The following is a 27,989-nucleotide window of genomic DNA, read 5'->3' as shown; positions in this document are numbered from 1 at the left end:
TACAGTGAACATAAAAGAGGACACAAACCAAATTTATACTTAAATTAAATAGCATGATTTAATTTAGTTGCTGCTTAATCCTGAATCCTCTTAAGTTAAAAAAAAAACCAACAACACAAAAGTTATAATTAACTATTAATGTTCATGAATTTAAACCTTCCAGAAAACATGAATCCAAAAGGAAATGTCCAACAGGTGACATGAGCCAAGTATTTTATGGCCTTTCCTGTTTCAGTCTCAAACATTCTAAACATCAATGGAAAAAAAAATTCTCTATTGAGTTTTTCAGTTTTATTCTTCTAGAGCACAATTTTTTGACCTGTTACTGAGGATGGTCTTCTAACAGGTACACAATTAGCTCATAGGTGGACAACACAATGGCAGTATTTGGTATCTGCCGGATGAGTTGGGCAAAGAGTCCTCTATAAAAGGCAAGGTAGCCTTCTTCCCGGAAGACCAGCCGAGCGGTCTGGACAAAAGACTTGTACTTGGTGCCTTCCTCCCGGAGCCGTGTCCTTATGACTTCTGCGGAGAGAAATACATGCTTTATGTAACAAATAAACTGTATTTCCAGGCAATACGAGGAGAGAATTCAAAGCACATAGCTTTAGAACTGTCAACATACATACACCTGTATTTGCCACCTCAGCTGGATTTGGCAGGACAGACACATAGACAATGGAAAGTTAAGATCGGGTTAGAACATTTTCCAACTCTGGGAAATGGGCAGTTAGGGACATTTATACAGCCATACAAAAGCACAAAATAACTTTTAAGGGATTAAAAAATAGCTTAGTTGAAATGGGACTTAATTTTAAGATAGTTGGTTTTCTACTCCCGATGAAGCAAAAACATTGTCATTTCACTGAAGGTGGAATGGGTATTATCTTTATGGTATTGTAAGTACGGCAGTATCTTCCACAAGACTTTCTTTCCATATTCCCCCCAACTTCCTCCTCCTTCTAGATTCCTTCTCCACTCTGTCCAGCTTAAATGCTGCCTCCTCCTTGGTCGAACCTTCGCCCACCTGCCCCTCCCTCACCAGGTGCCACAGCACGACACTGCCTGTCACTGCTTGTCAAGCGGCTCTCTCTGTACACGCTTCAGTCTCCTTACCACAGTAGGCGGCCCGACCTCTTCCCCACGAGCCCCGAGGCCGCTCCGTGCCCCAGCACACAACAGGGATTCAGTCACCTGTTACTGACTTGACCACTGGCATTTGCCATAGGTGACAGTGCAGCAGGCTTTTGAAAAACAAAATCTGTCTTTCATGGCACAATAAACTAAGCTATTTTTTAAAATAGTGGGTCAGAAGGACATGAGGCCTGTAATTCCCTAAAAAACAAATTAAAAAAACAAAACCCAAAGTAGCCTGACTCAGCACAACATTCAAAACGGAAGCTGAGAGATTTTCTTTTTAAGTTTGGCTCCCACATCACTTTTGGACACGGTGGAATTTTAAATAAAATCCAGATTTTTGGATTCTTTGAAAACATCAGAAGTTCCACATCACAGGCCCACATTTTGCACAGCCCCCTTTGGCCACCATCGGCAGGGGGAGTGACGCCAAGGCCCCGCCACGCACACAGGCCACACACACCGTGGAAGCCAGTTCCACTTGTCCTTGCATCCATTATCACCTGCAGGCATTTGCACTTCAGTTGGAGCTACAGGGCTCTAGATATGCTGACAAATGACAGAAACCTGGCAGCTGTCTGAAGGCGCTGGGAGAAAAGGCGACACATACCGTGTGGATAAGCGATACAGGACGCACATCCCTTAGAAACAGCAGCAGCTGCCATGAGTCCAAAAAAATTTGTGGAATTCTTCTCAGTCCCATTTGTGGAACGGGCTAATGGCGCGTCTTTCAGATACTTCTTCAAGCTTTCGTAAATAGCAAAACAGATGACAGTTTCTGAAATTCCAGCGTACGAGGCAGTTAATCCCCGGTAGAAGCCACGAATGCCTTCCGTCTGGTAAACGTGGCGAGCACACTGGAGCGTGTTCATCTGCTTGGAGCCGCGCACTCTGCGTAAAGGGGAAGAACCAACGACAGGCCGTTAGAACACACACGCAGGAGCCGCTACTGCACCAAGGCACCCGGATGACGGCTGAATATGGAGGAAAGTACACTGTGGGCGCCACGTGTCCTCCTGCACTGTGGGCAGCTGAGCCCTGGCCCACCTGCCAGGCCAGGTCTGTTGGCTGGGCTGCCTGACTGGCCCACGTAAGTGTGTGTGCACCGGTACAAGAGTCCTAAAAACACATTCACAGCCTCTGACCTAATTTTGGAAAGAGCTACATTGGAGGAAGACACTCATCACAGAGAAAATATAACTGCAACATAATCAAAACCATCCAAATACTTAAAAATAGGGACCAGTGAGCTATGGTACATATACCAGATTAAAACTGTTCTGAGGGCAGTAAGATATGGGGGAGTGCCTGAAGTGGAAAGCAGGACAAAAATATATGTAAAGCATAATTAGAGTCAGGATACCAGTATGCTTTAAGAAAATACTGCTCTTTCCCAACTTGCAAGATGGCAGGTGAAAAAGCCGAGAAGCTGGACAGTAAGGAGAAGAAACCTGAAGCCAAGCAGGCTGCTGCTGGGCGCAGGTTAAGAAGGCGAACCTCAAGGCCAAAACGCCTAAGAAGGGGAAGCCCCACTGCAGCCGAAACCCTGTCCTGGTCAGAGGAATCGGCAGGTATTCCAATCAGCTATGTATTCCCGAAAGGTCATGTACAAGAGGAAGTACTCAGCAGCTAAAGTGAGGATTGGAAAGAAAAAAGGAGAAGGTTCTTGCTACTGTCACAAAACCAGTTGGTGGTGACAAGAATGGTGGCACCCGAGTGGTTAAACTTCGCAAAATGCCTGGATACTATCCTACTGAAGACATGCCTCGAAAGCTGCTGAGCCACGGCAAGAAACCCTTCAGTCAGCAGGTGAGAAAACCTGGGGCCAGCATCACTCCCGGGACCATTCTGATCATCCACTGGGCACCACAGAGGCAAGAGGGTGGTTTTCCTGAAGCACCTGAGCAGTGGCTACTTGTGACTGGACCTCTGTCCCTCCATCGAGTTCCTCTGCGTAGAACACACCAGAAATTTGTCATCGCCACCTCCACCAAAATTGGTATCAGTGGTGTGAAAATCCCCAAACATCTCACTGCTGCTTACTTCAAGAAGAAGCGCACAAGCCCAGGCACCAGGAGGGGAAGAGCTTCAACACAGAGAAAGAAATACGAGATTACGGAGCAGCACAAGGGTGGTCAGAAAGCCATAGACTCGCAAACTCTGCCAAAAATCAAAGCTGTTCCTCAGCTCCGGGGCTATCTCTGCTCTGTGTTTGCTCTCACAGATGGGGTTTATTCTCACAAACTGGTGTTCCAAATTAATTACGAAGAACCTAATTAAATGCCTGATCTGTTAAAAAAAGAAAAGAAAAGAAAATACTGAAGGGAAACTCCCCAACCTCAGACAGGGTGGTGAGTGTAAGGGTGGTCCTTCTTATGGCTCTTATCTCCAAATAGGGTGTTTTGACTCCATTATCTCTAAACTTATAAAATCATAAACATCCAATAGACTACACAATAACTAGTCAAAAGCCTTAGGCTGGATGCTCCCACCCCACAACAGAAAGGATTCATCAACTGCCTGGATACAAACTGAACCCCAGGACTTGACAGTGTTGACGCTGGTCAGACATCAGAGGCCCCTCCGGGTCCAATCGGTCTCCGTGGGTTTCTCTGAGGCTGTTCTCTACACCCTCATCGGGGCGACCTTTCTAACAGAAATCCAACCATGCCACTCCCCTGCTTAAAATCTTCTAATGCAGAGCCTCTCAGCCTTCGCACTGCTGACATTTTGGGCCCGATAATTCTGCCGTGGGCGCCGTCCTGTGCACCGCAGGATGTTTAGTAGCTTGCCCAGCCTCTACCCACTAGATGCCAGTAGCACCCCACCTAAATTATAACAACTAAAAATGTCTCCAGACATTGCCAAATGTCCCCTGGGGAGCAAAGTGTCCCCAGCGGCCAATGATTGCTCTAATGGCTCTTCACCGCCCTCAAAATAAGCCCAAGTCCAACTCCAAGTTCCTTCCCAGGCCTTTTAAGGATGTGGCCCCCACTCGTTTCTCCTATAATTCCCTCCATTTCCAGCACATATGCATGTGGTACACTCTGACCGTGCTTCCCTTCTTTCAGTGCCCCAGAAATAACGATGCTTTCTTGCCTCCAGATTTTCTGTGCACATGGTTCTCTGCCTGCAGCACTCTTCACTGCCGGCTGTTTTGTCAGATGGTAGGGTGGGCAGTGCTGCCGCAGGAGGCCCCCCAGCTGCCTCTGTCCCTCCTGCCTAGACCGCATAAGGGACCCTCCAGGGTCTTGCGTACTTCAGGTCCCTTATCCCACCAGACTGTAGTTCTCTTTGTTTTCTGTAAAGCTGAGTTTCTTATTTCCTGCTGTTTCTCCAGTGACTCGTGCACAGGAAGCATGCAAGAAATACTCATTGTTGAGGGACATATTAACAGAGCCACCCAAAGAAGCCTTTAAATGTCCTGAGTATGGATCACTGCCAGGTAGATTTAAAAGAATGCATATAATGGCTCTCGGCTGCCTTGTGCGTTTACCCACCGCTAAACAGAGGGGCTATCAGGACACTGTGTACACCTGGACTTGGGAGGGGTTACCAAAGGTCTCCAGATGACACTGGAAGTACAGGTGTGTGTTAGCATAGCTGAGAAGGGGAGAAGGGATTCCTGGTCAGGGACAGCAGACTCAGGGAGACGGAAGCGTAACAACACGGGACGTTTTTACGAAATTGCAAAGTACCCTGAATGGAGTTAGGATTTAACCCTGACAGTAACCGAGATTTACTGAAGGATTCTGAGCAAGTGAGCTCTTCAAAATGATTAGAACTGATGCATTTTTAGAAGGTTCTTTCAGGCAAAATGGGCTGGGAAGTATATGGAATCAAAGAACAAGTTAGAGGCTACTGTGGTCATTAAAAACAAAGGCAGCCCCCTACCTGCATGTCCTGGGGTGTTCTTGCTCTCTCTCCTTTCTTTCCTTTATAGGTAGCTTTAAGTTAGACTGGACTAGCTGGAACTTTCCAGTGCCCCAAAAGAGTTCTGGGCAACACAGTTACACATGGAATCTTAGATAGAATCCTATCACAAGACATCACTTACCATCATCATTTATTTGAAACTATAGTAGTTACTGGGCTGCTGCTTGATTTAATGTATTAAGTATATTACTATGTCATACTTTTAAAAAACATTAACAACTGTATTTCATTAATTGGTTTCTGTTGCTTCTAAAAATATTGTTCTAAAAAGGGCCTGCAGGCCTCATTCGACTGCCAAAGTAATCCATCCACAGCACGGGAAAGGGTTTCGGGGCAGAAACTAAGGATATCTGAGGACCTAGAGAGTAAAACAACCCTTCTGAAGCCTGAAGGCATTTGCTGTTCTGCCCTTATGAGCATCTTCCCACTTGAAAGAGAAACCATCTTTAGGAGAGCCCGCAGTGCTCCAACTGGGGCTGGGGGTTGGGAGGGGTGTCAGCCCAGAGCAGAGACCCATCGACTGAGAGAAGGCAGGAATGCAGACCAGGGGCTACAACTGAATGAGCTTTTCATTTCCCTTCGTGGGTTAGTTCTGTTGGTTTTTGTCTCTCCACAATGCTTCAAAGCACAAATTTCAAAACAAAATAAATTTCTACATACACGTATGCTCACATTCAGAAAAGCAAAGATGGGATGGCTAAGAACTTGGTACATCTCACTCCATAGGTGGAACTGGGGCAAGGAAAAAATCCCCCAGAATTCTTACATTAGGCAAGGAACAATTAATAACTTACTTTCGCTCTAGTTGCATCCGGGTTTTAACCATCCATATAGGATTCATTAAGGAATTTGTGATAAAAGCTGGAAGAAAAAGAATAGAAAATGTCATCACTGAGCACAGTTAATGCTGATTAAAGTTGTCTACTCCGTCTGATAAACTCTGAAATCAGGCTTTCAATGGTTTAATAACAAAAATGGAGAGTAGGAAGCAGTTACATGTCTGTACTGCAGATAGAAACTATAGTTCCTGAAAATGTAACTTCTGTTGGTGTGTTTGACCTAAAATAAATCTCTTAATTTTCTAGAGCCCCAACGCCCTAACTAGTGTTTTCAGCCGCTAGGTGGTGCTGTTGACACTTCTGTTAACGCGAGTCCCACCATAAATACGAAACTTGAAAAACTCACGTTTGTAGGTTTCAGGCACATAAATAATGTTTTAAAAGGTTACCTTGTATCAAACTTAAGACAGAAGGAACTAAATCTCTATTTACCTAAATCCAAACTTAGACATTTTAATACCTGACTAATCATTTCAGGAAATAGAAGTTTTAAGACTGATCTACTGATAGGAACCATTATTTTATTCAGTCTTCCCACTCTTAATATTGCTAATCATTCCAGACCAACCCCAAACAAGCAGTATCAAGGCATTAGCCTGACACACAGAGGCCCTTTTCTAATACCTTGTTCCCTCCACAGTCAAACAGATTAGTTAGATACCAGGAACCTAGAGAGCAGTTTAAAAGACTCCCTCTGGGGCCGTTTTATTTACCAAGGGTTCTTCTAAGTTAATTTTGCAGAAGTTACAAACTGATGAACAGCTTTTAGCTTACGGTTAACTCCCCATCGATCTGCCCTATTTTAACACCACACTTCTTCCTCAGAGCTCCATACTCAGTAGTTTTGCTTAACAGTATTTTCTATTTGGGGTCCAGAAATTAGTACCTGTAACTATTCAAATGGATTACTAGTACTTTTACTTGGAGTAAGAGAGGCAGACAGAACTGGTGGCCACGCCTTACAGGCTGGCAGAAGGTGGAACTTTTTCATAAAATGCCAATTAAAGTTTTCAAACACCTTTCTATTTAAACAGACACACAAAACTTATACGTAAAAAGACATAGCCTACTCTCAGCAATCTACAAGTCCACGTTTTTTTGCCGACTATTTCCCGGGTGAAGAAAATCCTGTTACGACTTTTCTACAGTAAGTGGAAGACTCCCTCAAGAGAACAGGAAAGGTCTGATCTGTCACCGGCCCCTAAGAGCCCCGAACCCTCATCGTGGCATCCACAGGTTAAGGACAGAAATGCCAACTGGACACGGGGTGTGCTGGACACCATGGGGAGTCACAAAAAAAGCAGCTCGAGTTTTAGAAAATAACTGAAACAGAAAGACACACACACACAAAATCCACATTGATGCCTTTAAAAGAAGCATGACACTAACGAGTCGCATACACGGAACAGGTACGTTTTGAGGGAGAATAAAAAGCGTTAGTGGTCAAAGAAACATGAACCACGTTACGAACGACTCAAACACTCATATTTTATCAGTTCCAACATATACTTTAGAAAAATGATTTTAGATGCAAGGGTAGCAGAGCGCTATTTTCTAACTCCTGGAAGAAGCCGTTTGGCACAGCGTGCTTTAGGAAGGTGAGAAACTCACCTCCGCTCACTGGGGTAACGTACCTGCAGAGCCAGCCGAGAAAATATGCACGACATTGCCGTCAGGCACGAAAATGCCATTGAACTGCTCTTTGGCCTTGGAGTAACATGCGAAGTACACAGCCCTGTTAGGACAAAGACGGGGCAAGATAAAGACATCGGGACGGCACCAGAAGCACCGAGGTCCCCACGCAACCTCTGAAACATTCAGGAAAATCATCCAGGAAAGAAGTTAATATGGTATCAAAAGCTTGACCTTATCTGCGCTAAAACCAAAACCTGCTGCAGGCACCTCCAGAAGTTCCTGCTTGTCCGTCCAGGAAGTATTCAGTGACGATGGAAGGGTCCAAAATCGTGGAGGAAAATGAGACTTTGGTAATATACATACAAAGTCCATTTATATTCTTCATTCTGGGTAAATGCCAATCCTTTGAGCACCAACATATACTGTAACTTTAAAAATTTTTAATATTTCTACAATATCCCACACTTGTCTTGCCAAAATGAATATGTGTAATCTGGGGGGGATCCAATGCTGACCACACACTACACTTACTTAGAGAGGTGCCAGGGATGGGAGCAGATTCATTTTCAACTTGATAAAATAACTAGAATCTCTTTCTCTCATACACACTGAAGACACTCCAACAATTAACACTATTTCTACTTGTCAGATGTATTAAGGCAAACCCTCCACAGAAAAAGATACTGTCCATCCAGTCATACTGCCGTTCGGTGAGAAAGGACTCAGGATATCACATATGTGTGTAGGGAGCCAGCTGAAAGTTCAATGCTTACCTTGATGGTGCGACTCCAACCAAATTTGGACCCAAGCCTCTAAAAAGTGACTTTGGTCCCTCCTTCTCCAAGATCGACCTGAATAAGAAAAGATGCATCTTTAAAATCCTTAAGCAAAGCCTATGCAAAATGAGGTGTCAGATTTCACATTAGCTCCTTGAATAAAGAACAGATTGTTTCCAAGACCCCAGACCTTCTCTGATTATGTTACAACACAGAATCAGGAGGCTGAAGAATATGCTTGCATTAATACAGTGACAAAACATGCTTCAGAAGCATCAGTGTGATATGTTTGCACGAAGTTTTTCCCCCCGTCTTGTTCACATGGGAGCAAGGTGTTCAGGGTTTGTCCCTGGAAATCCTGTAAAGGAGGACGAACACCAGCAAAGGGTCTGACACAGGGAACAATGCCCTCCGTATAACAAGATTCACTGAGAAACTGTTCACAGACTCCTTTGGATTTACTCCTTATTTATGATAACCCCATCTTCTAGATCTTTCTCTATGGTAGAAGAGCCCTAAACAGGGATATAAGGAATAGAAAAACCTAGTAATTTTCATGGGCTGGATGAATGTAAGCCAAAGCCTTGTATCTCAAGTTCAAAGAGAATACTGCGCTTGATTTTTCTTTTTAAATTTTTTTTATTGGGGTAATACATACATAAAATTTTACTATTTTAACAATTTTTAAGTGTATAGTCCAGTGGTATTTAGTACATTTACAATGTTGTGCAACCATCACCACCATCCATTTCCAGAACTTTTTCATCTCCTCTACCTGAAATTCCATACCCATTAAGCATTGACCTTCCATTCCCCCTCCCTCGGCCCCTGCCTTCCGCCATTCTACTCTGTCTTTGAACCTAACTATTCTTGGTACCTTGTATGAGTGGAATCGTACAGTATTTGTACTCTTCTGACTGGCTTATTTCACTGAGCATAATGTCCTCAAGGTTCATCGCTGCTGTAGTTTGTGTCAGAATGTCCTTCCTTTACAAGGTTGAGTAATATTCCGTTGTATGGATGGACCACATTTGTTTATCCCTTTATCTGTCAATACACAAGTCCCTATTTTAAATTCTTTTGGGTATACACCCAGAAATGGAATTGCTGGATCATATGGTAGTTCTGTTTAATTTTTTGAGAATTCACCATACTATCCACCACAGCAGCTGCACCATTTCACATTCCTACTAGCAACACACGGGGTTCCAACTTTTCCATACCCTTGTTAACATGTTTAAAAAAACACACACGTTACATATAGTTTCTGATTAAAAGTGACTAAGAAAATCCTAAAAGGAATGTATAGAACATTTTTTAGAGGCATTTTCCCACTCCAATATAACGATTCTTCAAGTTGGTTAAATTTATTCTTTGTAATGGCTCAATTTTCATGGTATCCAAGAGAATTTGCATTGTTAAATTAGGGTCCTCTCTGATTTAATATCCTTTTCTTACTGAGGGTATTTCTTCATTTGGTAATTAGTACCTCCAATCTGACAGCATTCTCAGTAGGTCAAGCTCACAAATAATCATATCATTTTCAAAAGAGTTATATAACATTTCACCTTCATTATAACATTGAAAGTAAAGATACCTTTCACTTTATAGAAAAGATATTCCTAAAAAGTGTATGGTAAAGTGAATCCTGCCAATTCTATTTCTATCAACTTTCACTTTTTTCATAGAGAAAGAGTTTCCAAAACCAAGTTGAAATTTTTGGTGCCTAAGAAGTAAGTTGATGTTTTGGACCCTGGCATGTTGGAAAATGCCAAAGTTTTATCCATTTGTAGTTTTATTTCCTGTCCTTTCCTTCCTCAGATCAGTAATTTTCATGGCCTAGATTCTCTGAATGTACAAACTAAATAAAATTCTGAATCTTAGCTACTCCTCTCCAAATTTTTGGATGCTTATAACCTATTTAAATTGCTTGAATATAAAGAATATTTATACTTTTAAGAGCTTTCCTAAAAAGCAGTAGGCTAGCAATTAGACAAAAGGAAAAAAGGTATCTAGATTGAAAAGGAAAAAGTAAAACTATCTTTGTTCACAGACAATATGATATATATAAAAATACTAAGGAATCCACTAAAAAATTACTCTGGTAAACAAGTTCAGCAAGGTTGCACGATACAAGATCAATATACAAAAAAACCCCCTGTATGTCTACATGGTAGCAATAAAGAATCTGAAAATGGAAATAAAAAAGCAATTCTATTTACAATAGCATCAAAAAGAATAAAATACTTATCTATAAAGATATAGATTAGTGGTTGCCAGGGGTTGGGGGAGGGGGAAATGGGGACTGACTGCTAACGGGTAAGTATTTCTTTCTGGCATGATGAAAATGTTCTAGAATTAAGATATGGTGATGGTCACATAACTTTGTGAATATACTAAAAACCACTGAACTATATACTTTAAAAAGATAAACTTCATGGTCTGTGACTAGTATGTCAATAAAGCCATTACAGATAGTAAACTAGTCCTCAGTTCCATTTATATAATTACTTCAAAATATTAGGAAGTCATTAGTTTTATCTTCTAATCATCAAATCTTTTCCTTACGAGCAGGTATAAACCCAGGCCCTTTAAAGTGATCCCAAGCTACGCTTTTGTTTGTGTGGTCCAGACTAAGCCCTCTGGCCACCCCTAAGTATCACTGTAAAGGTACTTTGCTTGCCACGTGAGACCACTAGGGAGGGCGCCTCACTACAAGGACAGTGTAGGTTTTCTCTTTATTTATTCTTTTTGATGCTACTGTGAAGCTGTTTAATAAAACTGTTTTTAAAAACCCAGCAAGGAGGAAAGAAGGGCTCACTGAAAAAGGTGGAAAGAACAAGAGATTGGCAGGAACAGAGTTTAAAACAAAATTTAGTTCTTGAACTAAATCAATCACAACAGATAACTGGCAAAACTGGAATGTGGACTGTTGATTAGTTAAAAAGTAGTATATCAGTATTAAATTTCTTACATTTGAAAGCTGTACTGTGGTTTTAAGAGAATATCCGTGTTCTTAGGAAATAAATGCTGAAGAATCAAGTGGTGAAAAAGGCATAATGTGGTAACCTATTTTCAAATGGTTCAGAAAAAAATGTGTGTATATAGAGTAGAAATGAAAAAACAAATGTAATTCGAAGTAAAGAGTATAAGCAAGTTATTTGTACCATTCCTGTAACTTTTCTGTAAGTTTGAAATTTTTTCAGAATAAAAAGTTCTTTAAATAAAAAAGCTATAGGCCATAGGTTGTAAAAACACAACTCACGATTGTAGCTCACAGTCAGAGAAACAACGGTTGGGGATAAAGACAATTCTTGGGATTTTGCAAACCTAACACACCGAATAAAGTTCGGAGTTTCAGTGAATTTTCAGTGGCCAAAACCAAGTCATTTTAACAGAGGCATGAGAATTTAGTGTTTTCAACATTAATTACTTTACTTCTGCTCTTTCTTAAAACAGGATCGAGCTTTTAAAAAGCCAACCTCTCTGAACAAAAACTGTTCTCAAATATCACCTTGAAGTGACCTGCACCTTACAGTATGGAAAGATTTTCAAATGGTCAGTATACTCAAAACATTTAAAGTTTAGATTCTACCTGTGGTTCCTGTTAATGTACACTGTGCAGCCAGCCCAGGAGTCATTTAAACACAATTAAGGGACTCTCTGGCTCCAGGAAGCCTGAAGCCACTCATCTATAATGCAGTAGGGAACGCGTGTCCTCAAGTGACTCGGGCCTCTTAGGAACTGCAGAAAGGCTGTCTCCACAGTGACGCATATTAACAGTGGGCAAAAAGTCAAATCTGTTACATAATTCAAACTTCTAACCTTTCTGGATGTTTACAAAACTTTTCTGGAACAATCAAGTTTCTGCTATAAATGGTACACTTCAGCCTCAAAATAAAGCATGTTAGGATCCAGACTAATTTTCCCACAGTCTTACAAATTTCATTTAGGAAAGCAATGCAGAAAGAAATTAGGGTCTTATTTGGAGTATTTCATTCTCTTCATGAGTTTTAGATCATAATCAAAACAAAGATCTCATCTGAACACATCAGTTTTATTTTTCTAAGACAGACACTAGATCCACTACTATATTACTTTTCAGATTAAAAAGGTATCTGAGTAAAAATTATCTGAGTAAAGAATAGGAAGAGATCTGATTAAAAAAAAAGATTAAGTCATAAGACTTTTTAAAGCAGATAACTGAAATAAATTCATATATTATTACCCTTTGGCAAATTTAACAGTGAGTGAGAGTCTTAATGTGTTGCCATCTTGCCTTTTTTTCTTTTTAAGTAACTATATTCAAAATACAAAGGTTATTGTGCTGCAACGGAGAAAATTTTCTAACAGGTTAATCTGAGACACAAGCAAATGCTGATTTGCATTGTGAAAAATAAATTTCCGGTAAACAAATCCTGTTGCCTGTTAAGTCTTTTAAAATAGTTCTTCCTGAAAGAGTTAAGGCTCATAATAAGCAGCTTAACCATCATCACTGCCCTTGCTTAGGGATGGTTAATGGGAGAATCAGAGAGCAGTCCAGCAATCCAGGTGAGAAAAAAAGGGTGGCTTCAACCAGGGTGGTGGGAGTGAAAAGGAGTCATTTCCTATGAAACCACCCTAAAAGCCACTGCTTCTTATGCTGGCACTGTCTTTATGTAAATTCTGAGTGACAGACTACTTATAGAACTTATTAACAGGAAAAAACATACATTTCCCCTGAAGAGTGAGTGTGCTTTCTTCAGACGAGAATTATGTAATGTGACATTCCCCTTTTCACCTTGGCTACCAAGAAACACAGTTATAAGTCTTCTGTTTAAAAAGTACAGGAAGTGCACATTATGACAGCAGCCACTATTATTTACCTGGCAGGATGTGCGTGTGTGTTGAGCTCTTTACATGCAGTATCTTACTGATGTGCCAAACTTCATTCATTCATTCAATTTGTACTGAATGTCTGCTACCGTATTCTCCCGAAAATAAGACCTAACCGGAAAATAAGCCCGAGCACGATTTTTCAGGATGACATCCCCTGAACATAAGTCCTAATGTGTCTTTTGGAGCAAACCTTAATATAAGACCAGGTCTTATTTTGGGGGGAATACGGTATGTGACAGGCAGCATTCTAGGTTGTTGGGGACACCTCAGTGACCAAAACCAATCAGAGTCCCTGCCTCCGAGGAACTTCCATTCTGGTGGGGGCAGGGAGAGAAAATAAGCAATACAAATAAGTAAGCTACACTGTGTGTTAAATGGAGGTAAGCGCGGTGAATTAAAATAAGGCAAGATGGAGGATGGGGTGTGGGGGAAGGGCTGTTTTAAATCCCTGGTCACTGCAAGGCCTCCCTGCAAAGGTGACAACTGGGAGCCACCCAGGCAAACAACATCCAGTACCAAGGCCCTGAAGCGAAACGAGCCAATGTTCCCAGCCCTTTAAAGGGACAGCAAGGAGGCCAGTGTAGCTGAAGGGATGGGGAGGGGGACCATCAGAGAGGTAATGGAGGGATGACAGCAGTGTAGAGGAGACTGGCTGGCCGCAGGGACAGCTTTGGCTTTTACTCGGAGGGAGACGGACCTGTGCGAGGAAGCTCTGTTGAGAATAGGCTGAGGATGGAGTGGGGAGCCAGGTCTCATGTCGGACCAGTCAGGAAGCTAATGCAATAATACAGGTGAGAGGTGGTGGCTTCCATCAGGATAGCAGTGGAGGAAATAGTGAAAAGGGGTCAAATTCTGTGTGTATTTTGAAGGTAGGGCTGATAGAATCTGCTGTGGGGTTGTGAGGAATAAGGTACAACAGTGAGGGGACTTTAGATGTGCATAGCAGGAGGATGGAGTTGGTTTTAACCACACAGAGAAGACTCTGGGAGCAGCACGTTTGGGGAGTAGAGTTTCACAGGAGTTACTGTTTGGGTGCCCATTACACATCCAAGATAAGATGTCTGGACGTACAGTGTGAGGCTCAGAGGAGAGAGCCGAGGTCTGAGCCCTGAGCCTCCCACAAGAGGCTGTCAGGTCGGAGACTCAGCAGAGGAGACAAGCAGTTGCCGGTGAGCGGTGAGCGGAAGTCTCTGGCCTCTGCTAGGGCCTTGGGATTGTTCACTTTTAGCTGCTTTTAAATCTTTCTTTGAAAGAGGTGAATGAATATACATTAAAAGTGGCCTTGAGTAAGTCATTTAACCTCTAATTTGCATTTCCTCATCTATAAAATAGGGGTATTACGCGTGAGTGCTAATTTCACAGGGTTGTGAGGACTGAATGAAATACTACTACATAAAAGGAGCCATTTTTAAATTGAAAGCTATGAAATATCAGCTGAGACTCTTAACGTATAGATATCTAGCCGAGGAAAATAAAGCTTAATAAAACAGCTCTTGGGTGAAAGATGCCACATTACAAACATTTTTCTAACACTATAACAAGAATTTTACTTAAAATTCCATGATTTATATTTTGATGTGAACAGAAAAAGTGATTTTTTTAAAAAGGTACTCATGGGTAAGTGATGCCTCATTATTCTGAAGCTATGGCTGCACGAACCAATGATTACTGTGGGTCCACAGTGGAACCAGGCTGGCTTGTGGGCAGCATGGTGTGGACATTGTTCCAGAGACAGAGACACTGGAGATAGACAACATGCAGCCTGAAAAATGTGAACTGGAGAAACATCCCCACTTACTGTACTTACCATAATGGGCTTGGTCCCACTGACACCCACAGCTTTTGGGTAATAGTATCCTGGTTACAGTAAATCTATAAACCCACCAGTCATAAGTTATTGGGCAAGCACGTAAGAGGAAGTTCATTTTGGATGTTAGCAAACTGGCAAATTACCTGTATGTTTCACTATGTCCAAAGCACTTTATGTTCCTCAGAAGGTGGCATCTGAGTGTGCGAACGCGTTAAGGCAAACCAAGATGGGGCTGTTTTCACAGCCAAGTCTTCGGGAGGACATGGGCTCTCTCTCCTTCCCCAGACCAGCGCGTACCTCCTGTCTCTGTCTCTCTCTCCTGGGCCCATCCCTAACCTGCTGCCTTCTGTGTCTCTGCTCCCCGTCTCAGTGTTTAATTTAAAAAGCTGATTCTCTTGGGGTCTTGGGTACCAGCCTCCTTTCTCTGGCTGGGCTTTTGCTTCTCTCGCTTGGGACCTTGCCCTGAGCAGCTGGTCTTACTTACATCCAGTTTTGCTCCACAGGCTTGGATGCACCCTCATCCACGTTTGGCATGGAGGCCTGGGTCATTAGTAAGCAGGCTTTACAAACAAAACGTACCTAAAAATAAATTAAGTGCTTTCCAACTCATTCTACCTTATCTAAAATGTCACTGAACTCTGTCCAAAGTGCTACGTGTTGTGGTTACTCAGACAGAGCATTTCCAATTTATTGCATCTTTTTCTAATGTTTCCCAATTAAACAACTACGTTGATATCTTTTTTTTTTTTTTAAACTTTTATTTTAGTGTGTTTTTCCAGGATCCATCAGCTGCAAGTCAAGTAGTTGTTTCAATCTAGTTGTGGAGGGCGCAGCTCACATGGCCCATGTGGGGATCGAACCAGCAACCCTGATGTTACGAGCATCGCGCTCTAACCAACTGAGCTAACCAGCTGCTCCTGATATGTCTTTCTTGAGCACACCATCTTCCAATGTTAAGTTTCAGAGATCTGAATATCATGTATAGTTAAACTCAACCACCATTTAATTACTGAACATCTCTTTTAAAGTACAGGGCCCCAAGCAAAAGTTCAGATATTAAGAAGTGCTCTTCTTTTGTCTTAAGCATAGAGGCTGATAAGTCAAAACCAACTTATGAATATTTAGCTACTTTGTAAGCAAATGAGACATTTTAATGCAGTAAAAATAAGAAATTAGGCAAGTGGCTTAGGTATGACACAAAAACATAAAAAAATCACTTTATTAAATATATATTGCAACTTTTCTATAAATGTAAAATTATTTCCAAATAAAAAGTAAAAAATTCAAACATTTTGTTTCGATATTACTTCCTCTTAAAATATTAGACTTTCATTACTTCCTCTTAAATCATCCCTTCTCTTGCGCCATTAAAACATTTTTAAATTTCATTTTACCACTGTGTAGCTTCTTGCTAGCCCTCAAAAGATGTTGGGAAAGAGCAAGACTTTGATACAATTTAAACAGGGGCTTTTGGTTTGCTCTGTTAGGTTTACTTTAACTGTCCCTGGATGGTGACCACATGCACACTGGGTGCCCAGCTGCCAAGGCAACAAGGTCAGAGTTCAATGGTATTGGTACAGAAACCTAATTCTTAAGTTTGGACAAAGGTTGTGCAAACAGCACATCCTGTCTGATGGGCTTAATAAACACTCTGTATTGATAGTGGGGGCAGGAGTCCAGAATGGGGACTGAACTTACTTCAGAACCTGTAAGAGTCCAGGTGTCACTGATGTTGGTCTCACCATTCCAGCTCCACTAATGGTCCCCAGATGGACCTGAGGATAATAGAGTGTCCGAAGAGCTAATCTTGAAGACTGCAACCTCGTCTTAATGACTTCTAGTGGACAAGTGACGATAGCACCAACTGTTCCCCCACACCTGCAAGAAATCACAACAGGGTCAGAAAAGCTATACCATTCTCTACACAAACAAAATGTGAAATTTAATTTTTCTTTATTAAAAAGAAAAAGGGTACCTATGTTCATTTCATGACTAGAACATTGAGGGAGGTAAAAAAAAAAAAAAAAAAAAAAAAAATATATATATATATATATATATATATATATATATATATATATATATATTCGAAATCCCAGCAGCTAAAGAGGTAAGTACTGTGAACGGGTTAGCACATCCTGTAGGGCTTTTCAATGTCACTTTTTTTTTTCTCACTTACCTAGATATTGTGAATGTCAACACATATACACCTACATCATTTGTAATGGCTGCATACTATTCCTCTGTATCGATGTGTAATATTTTAACCAATTTCCTACTGTTATACATTCATGTCCTTTCCAATTTCACTAACCTGTTATGGTGAATACTCTAGAAAACATCTTTTCACAGTCAAACAAAAATAGTTATTCAGATAAAGCCACTATTTGAAAAGCAATGTTCACTGCAACACAGACTTTTATTAAAATCTAAGTAATTTCGACTTCATTGAAAGTTAAACTAGAGCTTACTTTTCATGACAAAGTCCTTGTGTTTCCCTCAGTCGGAACCAACCAACTCCTCCTCTGCGTTTCCATTCATCACACATCTCTCTGGTCAGGGTCCCCCTACCTTCCCTTTACAATTTGTTCATAGCGAACTCTGTATTACCCAAGTTCTAATTTTAAGTGTATTTCTTTCAGATACTCACTTATCCTAAAGTACCTACTTCCATCTTTCGTCAACCACTAATGTCCATGAAACCGCGAGCTTGGTCATTGACAACGCCACTGACCATATAAAGCCATCCCCGCACCAGCAGCGATACAAGCTTTATCTACTCTTTGGGAAACACAGAAGATCGGGACCGTCTTACTCATCTCTGTATCCCCGGCATCGGGACTCACAAGCTCGCAAACAGTATTTGCTAAGTGAAGAAATGATTAAATCGAGATTTCAGGGACAATGTCTCTTAAGGGATCTAAAGGTTTGACAACAGTATTCCTGGTGGCCTGCCATCACAGGGGACGCCCCCGAGAGGGGCTGCGTGCTCGTGTATCTTGCACTTGGGGAAAGTACAGCACTGGCACACAACAGCGGGTTCAATAAAGATGATTCAGCACCAGCATCTTTGACGGGGAACTAAGTAACAAGGAAGGCAGGAAGGAGGGGCTGGTGCACAGAATATTAAGTGGGCTCCTGCCCTCCTCAGATGGAGGTGTTGGAAATCTGGGTCTCAGCGAGGCGAAACACTTTCTCAGTCACAAAGCGTTTAAGTGTGTAAACTGAAAGCCAAATCCGGAACCACTGTCTCCAAACCCTGTGCTTGGCCCACTAGACTGAGGTTCCCTCTGGGAGGATTATGGAAAGTAAGGTATTACAGATAGTTTCATTTGCTAATTTACACTATTTTCATTCAAACTCAAAATAGAAAATTGTTGATTAGACAACTAAACTAGGTCTTTAAAACTCTAATGTGTTCTTTTGTATCAAGAAAAAACTGTGAGCCCAACAGAATTGCTGCTCTGAATAAGAGGCTCAGCGCACTAGACCAAATCTACAGACAATGGGGCATAAAGGGCAGTGCTTCAAAAAAGAGGTTAAAAAAATAACTTCCTAACGCGTATTTATTCACACCAAATAATCACTCTTCTCTATTATAATAACCACGTGCTTGAAAGTATAATATTTTAAAACACTGGGAACTTATGTGCTACAGAGTAAGATAAGGAAATATCTGAAATCTATTTACATTTATGTTCAATAACGTGACTCCATATCACTGAAAAAACAGAGCTTCTGGGTAAATTCTTTCATTAGAAAGCTAACAAGTTCAAATATGACACAGGTCAGGCACTTTTGCTTTGTCCCCAAGTCAGCTGCACTCCTTACTCTGGCCAACCGTCACCCAAATCTATGCCACTGATCAAAGGATGACCTGTGTGACAGTGTGCCTGCCTGACAAACATGGCAAGTGTCCTCTTATCAGCAAGTCGGCGCCCTCTCTGAGGATGGCAAGTCACACTTACCACCACAGTCACTGTTCTATCTGGTACACACACTGCACCATGGCAGGAGGGGGTGGCAGTGGTGAACAGGCCCTGCCTGGCCTTCTCGACCACTTACCAGGGGACAAAGGAAGGCACGCTAGGGTTCAGGTGCCTCTTCTACACGACAGCGTCACAGGAAAGAGCTAAAACAAGGGAAAACACTGCAAACTGTAAACAATGGGACGAAGTTACCACTCAGTAGGTAAGTCCCTCCTTACCGACTAGGAAAAAACTTGATGAAAAATGTCCAAAGGACATTTTAAATCATTAAGCTGTGTTGGATAGATATTTGCTAAAATACTCTTAATCTGAAGAAAACAGGTTCTGATATTAAACCAAACGTCCAAAGAAGAGTCTTCCTGAAATTTAAAATATTTCATAGCAGGATTTAAAAAGTATCTTTCAGCTCAACTTCTTTTTCTTTCTTCATGAACCAACACGAACAAGACATTCATTAGTCTGAGAAAATAAGTGAATCAAAACGTTGACTTCTCCAGATTGGCTTTCCAAATTTTTCGAAAAATATTTCATCATGTTGGGTCCAGAGCACTTAGGAGTACAACAAATTATTCTCTTTGCAGAAAAGAGTTCCTGTCAATTCACAATGATTCGACACAAAGACCTTCAGTGCTGGGCTGCGTCAACGAGCTCGGACGAAGGCCTGTCCACCGCAAACCTGTGGAATTTCTTCACCAAGCTTTTCTAGTCTCAATTCACAGAGGGTAGGGGCATCCGCTCTGGCCGCCAGCCCTTCTCAGCTGTGCTCTATTGAGTCCCCCCACCTATGATGTCACAGAAAGATTCCATGACTTTCCGGTAAGTTTGAAGTTTTGAAATTCAGTCCCATCTAAAACTTCAATCTCAAATCTGATTCAAAACCACTGCCAGCTAGACATGGGGCTTGAGGGGGTGTGGTCTGCTCTTTGACATTTTCTTTCCTGCTTTTTAGGGTTCTCTGGGCCTGAGGACATGGAGAAGCAGTCTTATGTAAGTGGTCTCGGTATTGCTGTGGGTCCACCTGGCTGTGTAATGGCTCGGTGGCCACAGCAAATGTTATGATTTCAGTGTAGGTGGTGTACCACCTCACCAAGAGCCCCCAAACTGGGAACCCTCATACTGGTCCCACCAGTAGTCCATCCCCCAATCTCCTTTCGGTCTTACTTGGCCTGGGAACCTTGGCGAGCAGCAGTAGGTGCCTTTCCTTTCTCTGATCCCCATGCTCATTAACACAAGCCACGGGGACCCACCAGTGTCCTTCCATGCCCACCATGAGGCACCAAGACTGGTACTCAGTAGGAAGTCACCCCCATGTCCATCCCAAGCAAACCATGCCAGTGCCTTCTCATCCTGCTGGCATGGGCTAATGCAGCAGGAAGTCTACAGAGCAAGCTACGTGTCTGTCAGCCTCCCCAGCTCCCTCACTCTACAGCCCCGACCAGCAGGGCTGGGGAAAGGGAAGGAGACAGTGGCAGGAAAAGCCTCTCTCAACACTCCACAAGCCACAATGTTGACAACTATAGCCTTCCTGCTCTGTGTCCAGTCTGGGGCAGAATGGTCAGTGGCAGTTGGGCAGACACGGCCTCCTTTTTCTGTGTCTCAGAGAAGGCTCCTCTGGGTTCAGCTCAGGGCTCCAGTAGCCAACGCTCACACAACAGGAAAAGTCTCATTCAACATCCAGTTCCATGGTGACACAGTGTTGACATCACAGAGCCAGGAGACTGACGAATTCCGATTAGATACCAATATTTTAGACCACTGTTCTCCAAAGTGGAGGGCAAACTCTAAGAGGTATGCGCAATGATCCCTGGGCATACGGGAAGAGAACAGTACAGAAAGAAATACAATTTTATTTATACTCTCTATCATTTAGTTTCCATTTTGTGTATCTATTTTCTAACATGTCTAAAATTAGTAGGGTAATATAAATATACACAGGGACAAGCACAAACACTTTAATTATAGGGCTGTGTGATCAAAGTTTAAAGATCACAATTCTAGACCAGTGGTTCTCAACTGGGGCAATTTTGCCCCCACCCGGTGACATCTGGCAGTATGTGGAGACATTTTTGATTACTGAAATTGGGGGATGGGGGTCATTAGCACCCAGTGGGTAGAGGCCAGGGATGCTGCTAACACCCTACCATTCACAGGACGGCCCCAAGCAAATAACCATCTGGCTGAAGTGGAGAAACTGTTCTACATCAATACAATGGACAACACATTTGAAGGCAGTAACCATTGTGGAGGGCACTGCTGGTTGGTTGTCTCCCCAGTAACCATCCCTTCTTTCTGTCGTAAGATCCCAGATTTCTAAAGCCTTGTAGTTTGGATGGGATGGAATCCATTTCCAGGTTTAGCCCCAACTCACTTCATCAACAGAGTACCATCCACGTTGCCACAGGGTTCAGCGACGGGCATGTGATTTGGCCCAAGGAGCACCGGCTGGTTTAGAGATGGGCATGCCCAAGTTGGTCCAATCAGAGTAAAGCTCAAGACTTGCTCAACGGTGGAGAAACACTGGGAGCTGCTGGAGGCCATTTTGTGTGCGTGCAGGACCAACCCTGGAATCCAGCAGGTCTTTCTAGAGGCCACAGTGACACACATGGTTGAGCTATTTCAATAAGCCATCACCAAAGCCTCAGCTCTCTCTAGAATCAGGTGTATGTGCCAAAAATCAAGCCACTTGGAACTGAATTTTTTTACTTACAACTGATAGCCTCCTAAAGAAGCCTACTCAAAAAAAATTTTTTACCTACACTTTTCAAGAAAGCTCTTAAAGGGTTTTACTATTATCAGTAATCTCCCAAAAAGCAGTTCGGACTCGTGTTTCTAGCAGGCCAGGTTCCTAAGAGCCAGCCATGAAGAAATTCCCTGGATATTAATTTAATTCGCCCCTAAGGTAATACATTCTAGTCACTGATGCCAAGTCCAGAGAAAATTCTCTGGGATATTCCATTCGGCAAAACCATCCCAAAGGTTTGAACAGAGCAGCAGAAAGGCCACGAGTAGCAATTAAATTACTAGCAACTAAATTACGTGTCTCAGAGCAGTCACCAGAGATACTCTCTGAAATCGATTTGCCTCATTTTCTAAAAAATCTATCACCTGGATTCTTCTGTGCCTTTTCCTTGTCACTACTTGTTCCTTTTTCTATAAAAATGTGCCCTCCCCCCTGTCTTCTTTCTCTGTCTTCCGGCCCAGAACTGAAGCCTTATGTTTATTACATGAAGACATATTTAACCGTTTATCGTTTTACCCACATAGGCCTGGCTTGGTATTGCCCCCTGTAGATTAGGCTCCTCTCCCCCAGTTTACAGCAAAGCCACACTATTACTACTTCACTATACACTGGATCTTCACGTGATCAGAGACATAAAAACATTAAATTGTGGACACAATTTTTACATTTTAACTCTGAGTTTCAAGTAACAAGCAGTTTTGAAAACTAGATGTTTTCGGGGTGGCCGGATGGCTCAGTTATTAGAGTCGTGAGCTCTGAACAGGGCTGCCGGTTCGATCCCCACATGGGCCAGTGAGTTGCACCCTCCACAACTATATTGAAGACATCGAGCTGCCACTGAGCTTCTGGAGGGGAGGCCGGATGGCTCAGGTGGTTAGAGTGTGAGCTCTTAACAACAAAGTTGCCGGTTCAATTCCCACATGGGATGGTGGGCTGCGCCCACTGCAACTAAAGATTGAAAACGACCACTGGACTTGGAGCTGAGCTGCACCTTCCACAACTAGATTGAAGGACAATGACTTGGAGCTGATGGACCCTGGAGAAACACACTGTTCCCCAACATTCCCCAATAAAGGTTAAAAAACAACCTGATGCTTTTGGGGCTGGCCCGGTGGCTCCGGTGGTTGGAGCGCTGTGCTTCTAACACCTAGGTTGACGGTTCGATTCCCACCTGGGCCAGTGAGCTGCACCCTCTACAGCTAAGATCATGAACAACGGCTCTCCCTGGAGCTGGGCTGCCGTGAGCTGCCAGAGGTCGGCGTGAACTGCTATGTGCTGCCAAGGGCTACCATGAGTGGCCAGCAGCCATCGTGAGCGGTCGGCAGCCGGCAACAGCTGCCTGTGAGCTGCTGTGAGCGGACGACCAACGACCGGCGACCGACTGCCTCAGCCGGGGGAAGCACAAGGCTCATAATACCATGGGCCAGGGAGCTGTGGCTACACAACTAGACTGAGAAACAACAGCTTGAAGGGGGGGGGGGCAGAAGAAGGGGGGAAAAAATAAAACTAGACGTTTTCAACAAGAATCTGTTTTTCTATATGCACACTGACACATTTCAGGCATTAAAGCTAAGACCAATATGCTTTTTTTGTAGTTGCTACCCAACTGACAGTAAACTGGCTTCCAGACTCACAGCTTTTACATAACTATACGGATTCTACCAATAAATGTTACTTCCAGACACCCTGGGACCCCAATTTTTGGAGCTCTTGGTAATTTCCCCTTTTCATCTGCAACCTCTACAGTCATTCCTTGAAAAACACTAGTGTCCCTTTATATAGAATTTTCTGGAATGTTTCATTTGAATACATGGCATAAGGTTTAGAAGACTTTGATTATGCAAATTCTGTATTAACTCAGTTAAAGCAAAACACATAGTTTTTGATGCAGCTAATTATCCTTTAGATGCTGTTTCTTGTATTCTCTCTCATTAAGAAAGAAAATTTAAAATAGCACCTGGAATGCATGAAAAACTCTATAGTGTTTTCTGAATCTGAAGAGAATCAGTATCTTTCACAAATACACAAATCCAAAATAATGTTACCTTATGCCAATACAGTTTCAGCAAATCTTAATATAGAACCATGTTCCTAATTCACAAATAATCAAAGTACTGCTTCTGTACTTTGGGGCAGTTTAACAAGCTACATCAATTCATACTCCCAGGTAAGACGCACAATGCCTTTTATTCACTTAATCATTACACAAGTATCGATGAAGCACCTGCAACATGGGGGGTGCCGTACTTGGGATGTACCCGTGAAGAAAACAGACATGGTTGCTATCCTCATGAAGCTGAAATTCTAGCAGGAATCTTTCATCCAAACACCATACAGTTTTTTTTAAAGTGTCACATATATGAAATACATTGGATGAAATCAAAGTCAATTTATATTCTTAGTACACTTATATAAGCCTTATATAAAGTATTACATGCACATATTTGTCTTATCGAAATTTCTTTAAGCGTTTCAAATAAGTCTTACATCTTCTCTACATTGACCCCCTAGCAAATATATTAATTAACATGTGCCTAACACTTCAAAAGTAACCATTAGCTGATACAGATTAAACTTGTAGGGTCAAAGCACAGTACACGAGGTGACAGCTGTCCATAATTGGGGGGGGGGGGGAATAATGAATTTTTAAAGTATCTTGGATTATATTTTTTAAAACCTTAACGACATACCATATTCCCATTAAAATATATTTTAAAGGCTACGTAAGTATATTTGATGACCAAAGAAAAAATCATGCCATAAAAGTAAGACCTAAAGCATATAATCTAAGCCATTAACCTCTAAATATAATGACAGCTTGGTCTATTTCAGGTGCCGAGTACATCTCCTGAATCGCCAGCCTGCTGTGCTACTGCTTGGTCAGCAAGGCAAGGACACCACTGACATTACATGGACAACCAGAGTCCCCACGTCATTTGACAGACAAAGTTTAAGGGATTTTTCTCAACAGACATAAGGCCTAGACACAGAAGGGCCACTTAGAAGATATGTGTTTCTTTTAACGAGATGGTTTAAACAGTAGAAAAGGAATGATAGGTTCTGTTATGCAGTAACAATTAAATTTTTTTGAGCACATTTTTTTGTTTTGACAATACAACTCAGAAATTGAGATAGGAGGGACGAATGCAGATGACAGCGAAATCCCTAGAGACACTAAAAATCAACATCAAATGAATGCGGTCTGCTCACGCAGAGGTCACCCACCCTAAGAGATGGTTTGTTTATGAATGTGCTGGTAGGTATCAAAAGCCTTAAAAATGTGTTTTGACTCAGCAATTGTACATCTAATGGTTTATCATAAGGAAATAATCAGAGAACTACACATGTACACATAAGGACATCCAGTTATTTATATTGGCAAAAAAAATAGCAATGATAGATTAGAAAGAAATTATGCAATCAGAGCGGTAGCCCTGTCATAAATTACTGTAACATCCTCACCGAACTCCAGTCATTGGCTTGGAAACTGTTTGCCTTCTTCATTGCAAACACTGAACAGTAGGGATTGATTGATTAAGGGTACACGCAGAGAACTCACTCCCACACTGCCATTAAAACTTAATATATTACTCAGAAGAAAGCAATTTCTAAAATATGAGCCTATTTTTAAATTAACTATGAAATTACAATTTGTACACATATGTTCTTGCATAGAACCTTTTTCTAAAGTGCTGACTTCTAGGTGTTGGCTTGTCCTCCCGCTCTTTTCTTTCTGAAAGGGCAAGACTGTATTAAAAGGATTATTTACAGGTTAATGTAGGAGTATTTTCACCTTTGCAAAGCACCCAAGAACCTTTTTTTTTTTTAATTAAGTGTTAAAGACTATGAGTTGTTTTGAATGCAGTTTTTATTTTCCAGGTTCTAAAATTAATTTTTAACCATTCATAAGCCTGTTATACCTGATAAAAATATTTATTCTATATCATTAATTAGTGATAGCTTTAACCTTGTTTGACATTAGTTTCCAAAGGGTCCTCAATAAACAGGAGAACAGGAGAAATGTGACATTTAAAAAGTGGGGGCTGACTTCTTTTCAAAGGAAGTGAACTTCCTCCTTTGGAAAGAGGCCAGCTTCACAACATGGAAACTAGCTACTCAGAGCAAAGCAGTATGTCATCGGCTGGACCAGGCGGGACCACTGCATCGGCTGATTTTAACTATGTGATGTACTCATTCAACACTTAGCTCCTTTTAATGTGCCTCCCTAAAAGACACAGAAGTAATATCTTTTAGGCTAGTAGGAAGGAATCGAAATCCAGTTAGCTACTGAAAGCATCTTTTTGTAAGATTTATTTTCTTTCTGGAATATCTGCAAGTAATCCCGTAGTGCTGCTAACGAAGGAACTGAACCCTGCTAAACACAAGGGCTTCAGGCACTGCCCTAATAAACTCTCTACATTTTAATCAGTTCAGGGGAGCTGGGCGGGCTACTGCCTTTTCCTCCATCACAAGGTAAGAGACTGGTGCTTCAGTGGAGAATCAGCAGCCAGAGGGCACAGTGAAGGGCGTGTAGGGAGATTCATCACGACAGGGCAATCCATTATGCAGCAAGCCTCACAGAGGCTGCTGCAGAACCGGGAACTCTCCCAGTTTGGAATACAAACAATTTTTTAAAAGATCACCTCACTAAAAACAAATTAAAATCACCAAGAATAAAATCATTAGGAAAAAAATGAGCCTTCTTGGCTTGAGAAATGACTTTAATAAATATGGCTAACTTGTTTAAAATTCCCCAGAATGACAAATTAATATTTGGTCATAATTTAGGAATTGCTCCCCCCTCCCAACTCTCAAAGTTGAAATTTCAATGGGGAGATGACGTGTAAGGATGAGAGGGAATGATAGGAAAGAGATGAATGACATATTCTTATCTACAAAAAATCAAGATTTTTTTGGTTGGAAAAACAAAGTAATTGGGTGAGCACCTACAAATAAGAAGTACAAAGAGCTCGGGAACATTTTCACCATGCTCATTTCCACAGATGAGGTCTCAACCGTTATTGGTTTGTAATAAGGAACATACGTATCTACGCAGCAGTCCAAGCTGCAACTAAAATACTCGTCAAGATGACAATCCAGAATAAATTCTATCTTATGCATAACGTCCTGCACTCAAAAACTGCTGTGCCAGGCCTGTGGGGTCCTCAAATAAGGCTCCAAACCTCTCTACAAGACTCCAAAAGGACCCAAAGTCCCCGGCTGTATTAAAAGGGGGGAAAAAAAATTACTAATACTCAAAAACATTTAACGCCTATTTTCTGAAGACAGAAACAAGTCAGCTCCCTTCCTAACCCCCCTACCACCCAACGTCCCGAAAAATGCGCTGCCTCTACTGAAAAAATATCAGGGGCCTGATGGATGAGCAAATGAATGCAGCTCTCAGAACAGAAAACATTTTACCTTGGACGCGTCCGCCAGGAGGAAAGAAGCGTTTCAACACGCCTTCCTGACCTCACTTTCTCTCGAGGTCCCCCACCAGCTCTCCCACAGGTTGCTGGCCAGCATCGCTGTTCGCCAGCACTTTCCAGGCCTCTGCTGTGGTCCAGCACCCGCAGCCCTCTCGACTGTCTGAACTCGCCCCGGGCTACCTACCCAGAGGAGCTCCCGGGCCAAGCCGAGCATCCACCAGGCTTCCCAGGCCCTGGGGGAGCAAGGCAGCGTGGCCAGGGCGGCAGGGCCCCCGACTCGTCACACCAGCCTCTCTAATTGTTTAAAAGGATTAGAAGCCGGAGACGCCGCGGGGAGGGGGATGGGCGCAGGAGCGAAGCAGGCGCCGGGTAAAACCCTTCGGGGATGCGGACCCGGGAGCGGGAAAGGCCGGCGCCTCCCGGGCCTCCTCACCCCCCGACGCCAGCACTTCCTCCTCTGGGAGCCGGCCCTTCGGCCTGCGGAGGGCCGGTAACCCGCCGGGGCGCACCGAGGGCGCAGGGCGGGCCGAGAGGGCCGCGGGGTCGGGCCGGGACGCTCACCCGCCGGCGAAGAGGTGGAGCAGTGTGTTCTCCTTCTGCTGAGTGCCCGTCGCCATGGCCGCGCCGGTTCCGCGGCCCGCCGCCCGGTGCCGGGTGCCGCTGGCGCGAGGCGGCTCGAAAGATGCGTGAGGTGACCCGCTCGGTGCGCCCCGCTGCTCTCAGGCGTCCGCCCGCGCGGCCTCCATGAGCGCGCGCCCCCACGTCGCGACCCCTCGACCCGCGCGCCCTCCGCGGCGTGGCCGCCGGAGCCTCACCGGCCTCT

The 27,989-nt window shown here is 42.8% G+C and overlaps 1 protein-coding gene and 1 pseudogene across 2 annotated transcripts; one reads left to right on the top strand and one right to left on the bottom strand.

Annotated features, from left to right (window-relative positions):
• Positions 1-32: 32 nt before the first annotated feature.
• SLC25A33 (solute carrier family 25 member 33) lies at positions 33-27,989 on the bottom strand. 2 transcript variants are annotated; one of them, XM_074334092.2, is made up of 7 exons: positions 27,159-27,989; positions 16,710-16,889; positions 8,321-8,398; positions 7,547-7,647; positions 5,868-5,934; positions 1,748-2,028; positions 33-525 (listed from the first exon to the last, which is right to left on the bottom strand). In XM_074334092.2, exons 2-7 carry the CDS (start codon positions 16,754-16,756, stop codon positions 323-325), a joined length of 777 nt encoding a protein of 258 aa, XP_074190193.1. In that variant the 5' UTR covers positions 16,757-16,889; positions 27,159-27,989; the 3' UTR covers positions 33-322. The 2 variants fall into 2 exon arrangements, with proteins under 2 accessions (XP_074190193.1, XP_019602324.1); XM_019746765.3 differs by having other exon boundaries at positions 27,728-27,989.
• Positions 2,543-3,417, top strand: LOC141572480 (large ribosomal subunit protein eL6 pseudogene; annotated as a pseudogene).

This window comes from Rhinolophus sinicus, chromosome 14, assembly GCF_057876585.1.
Source record: "Rhinolophus sinicus isolate RSI-liver-muscle chromosome 14, RSI-T2T, whole genome shotgun sequence".
NCBI classification, from domain to species: Eukaryota; Metazoa; Chordata; class Mammalia; order Chiroptera; family Rhinolophidae; genus Rhinolophus; species Rhinolophus sinicus.
The sequence above is the reverse complement of the archived record's forward strand: the minus strand, read 5'-3'. Positions and strand labels throughout refer to the sequence as shown.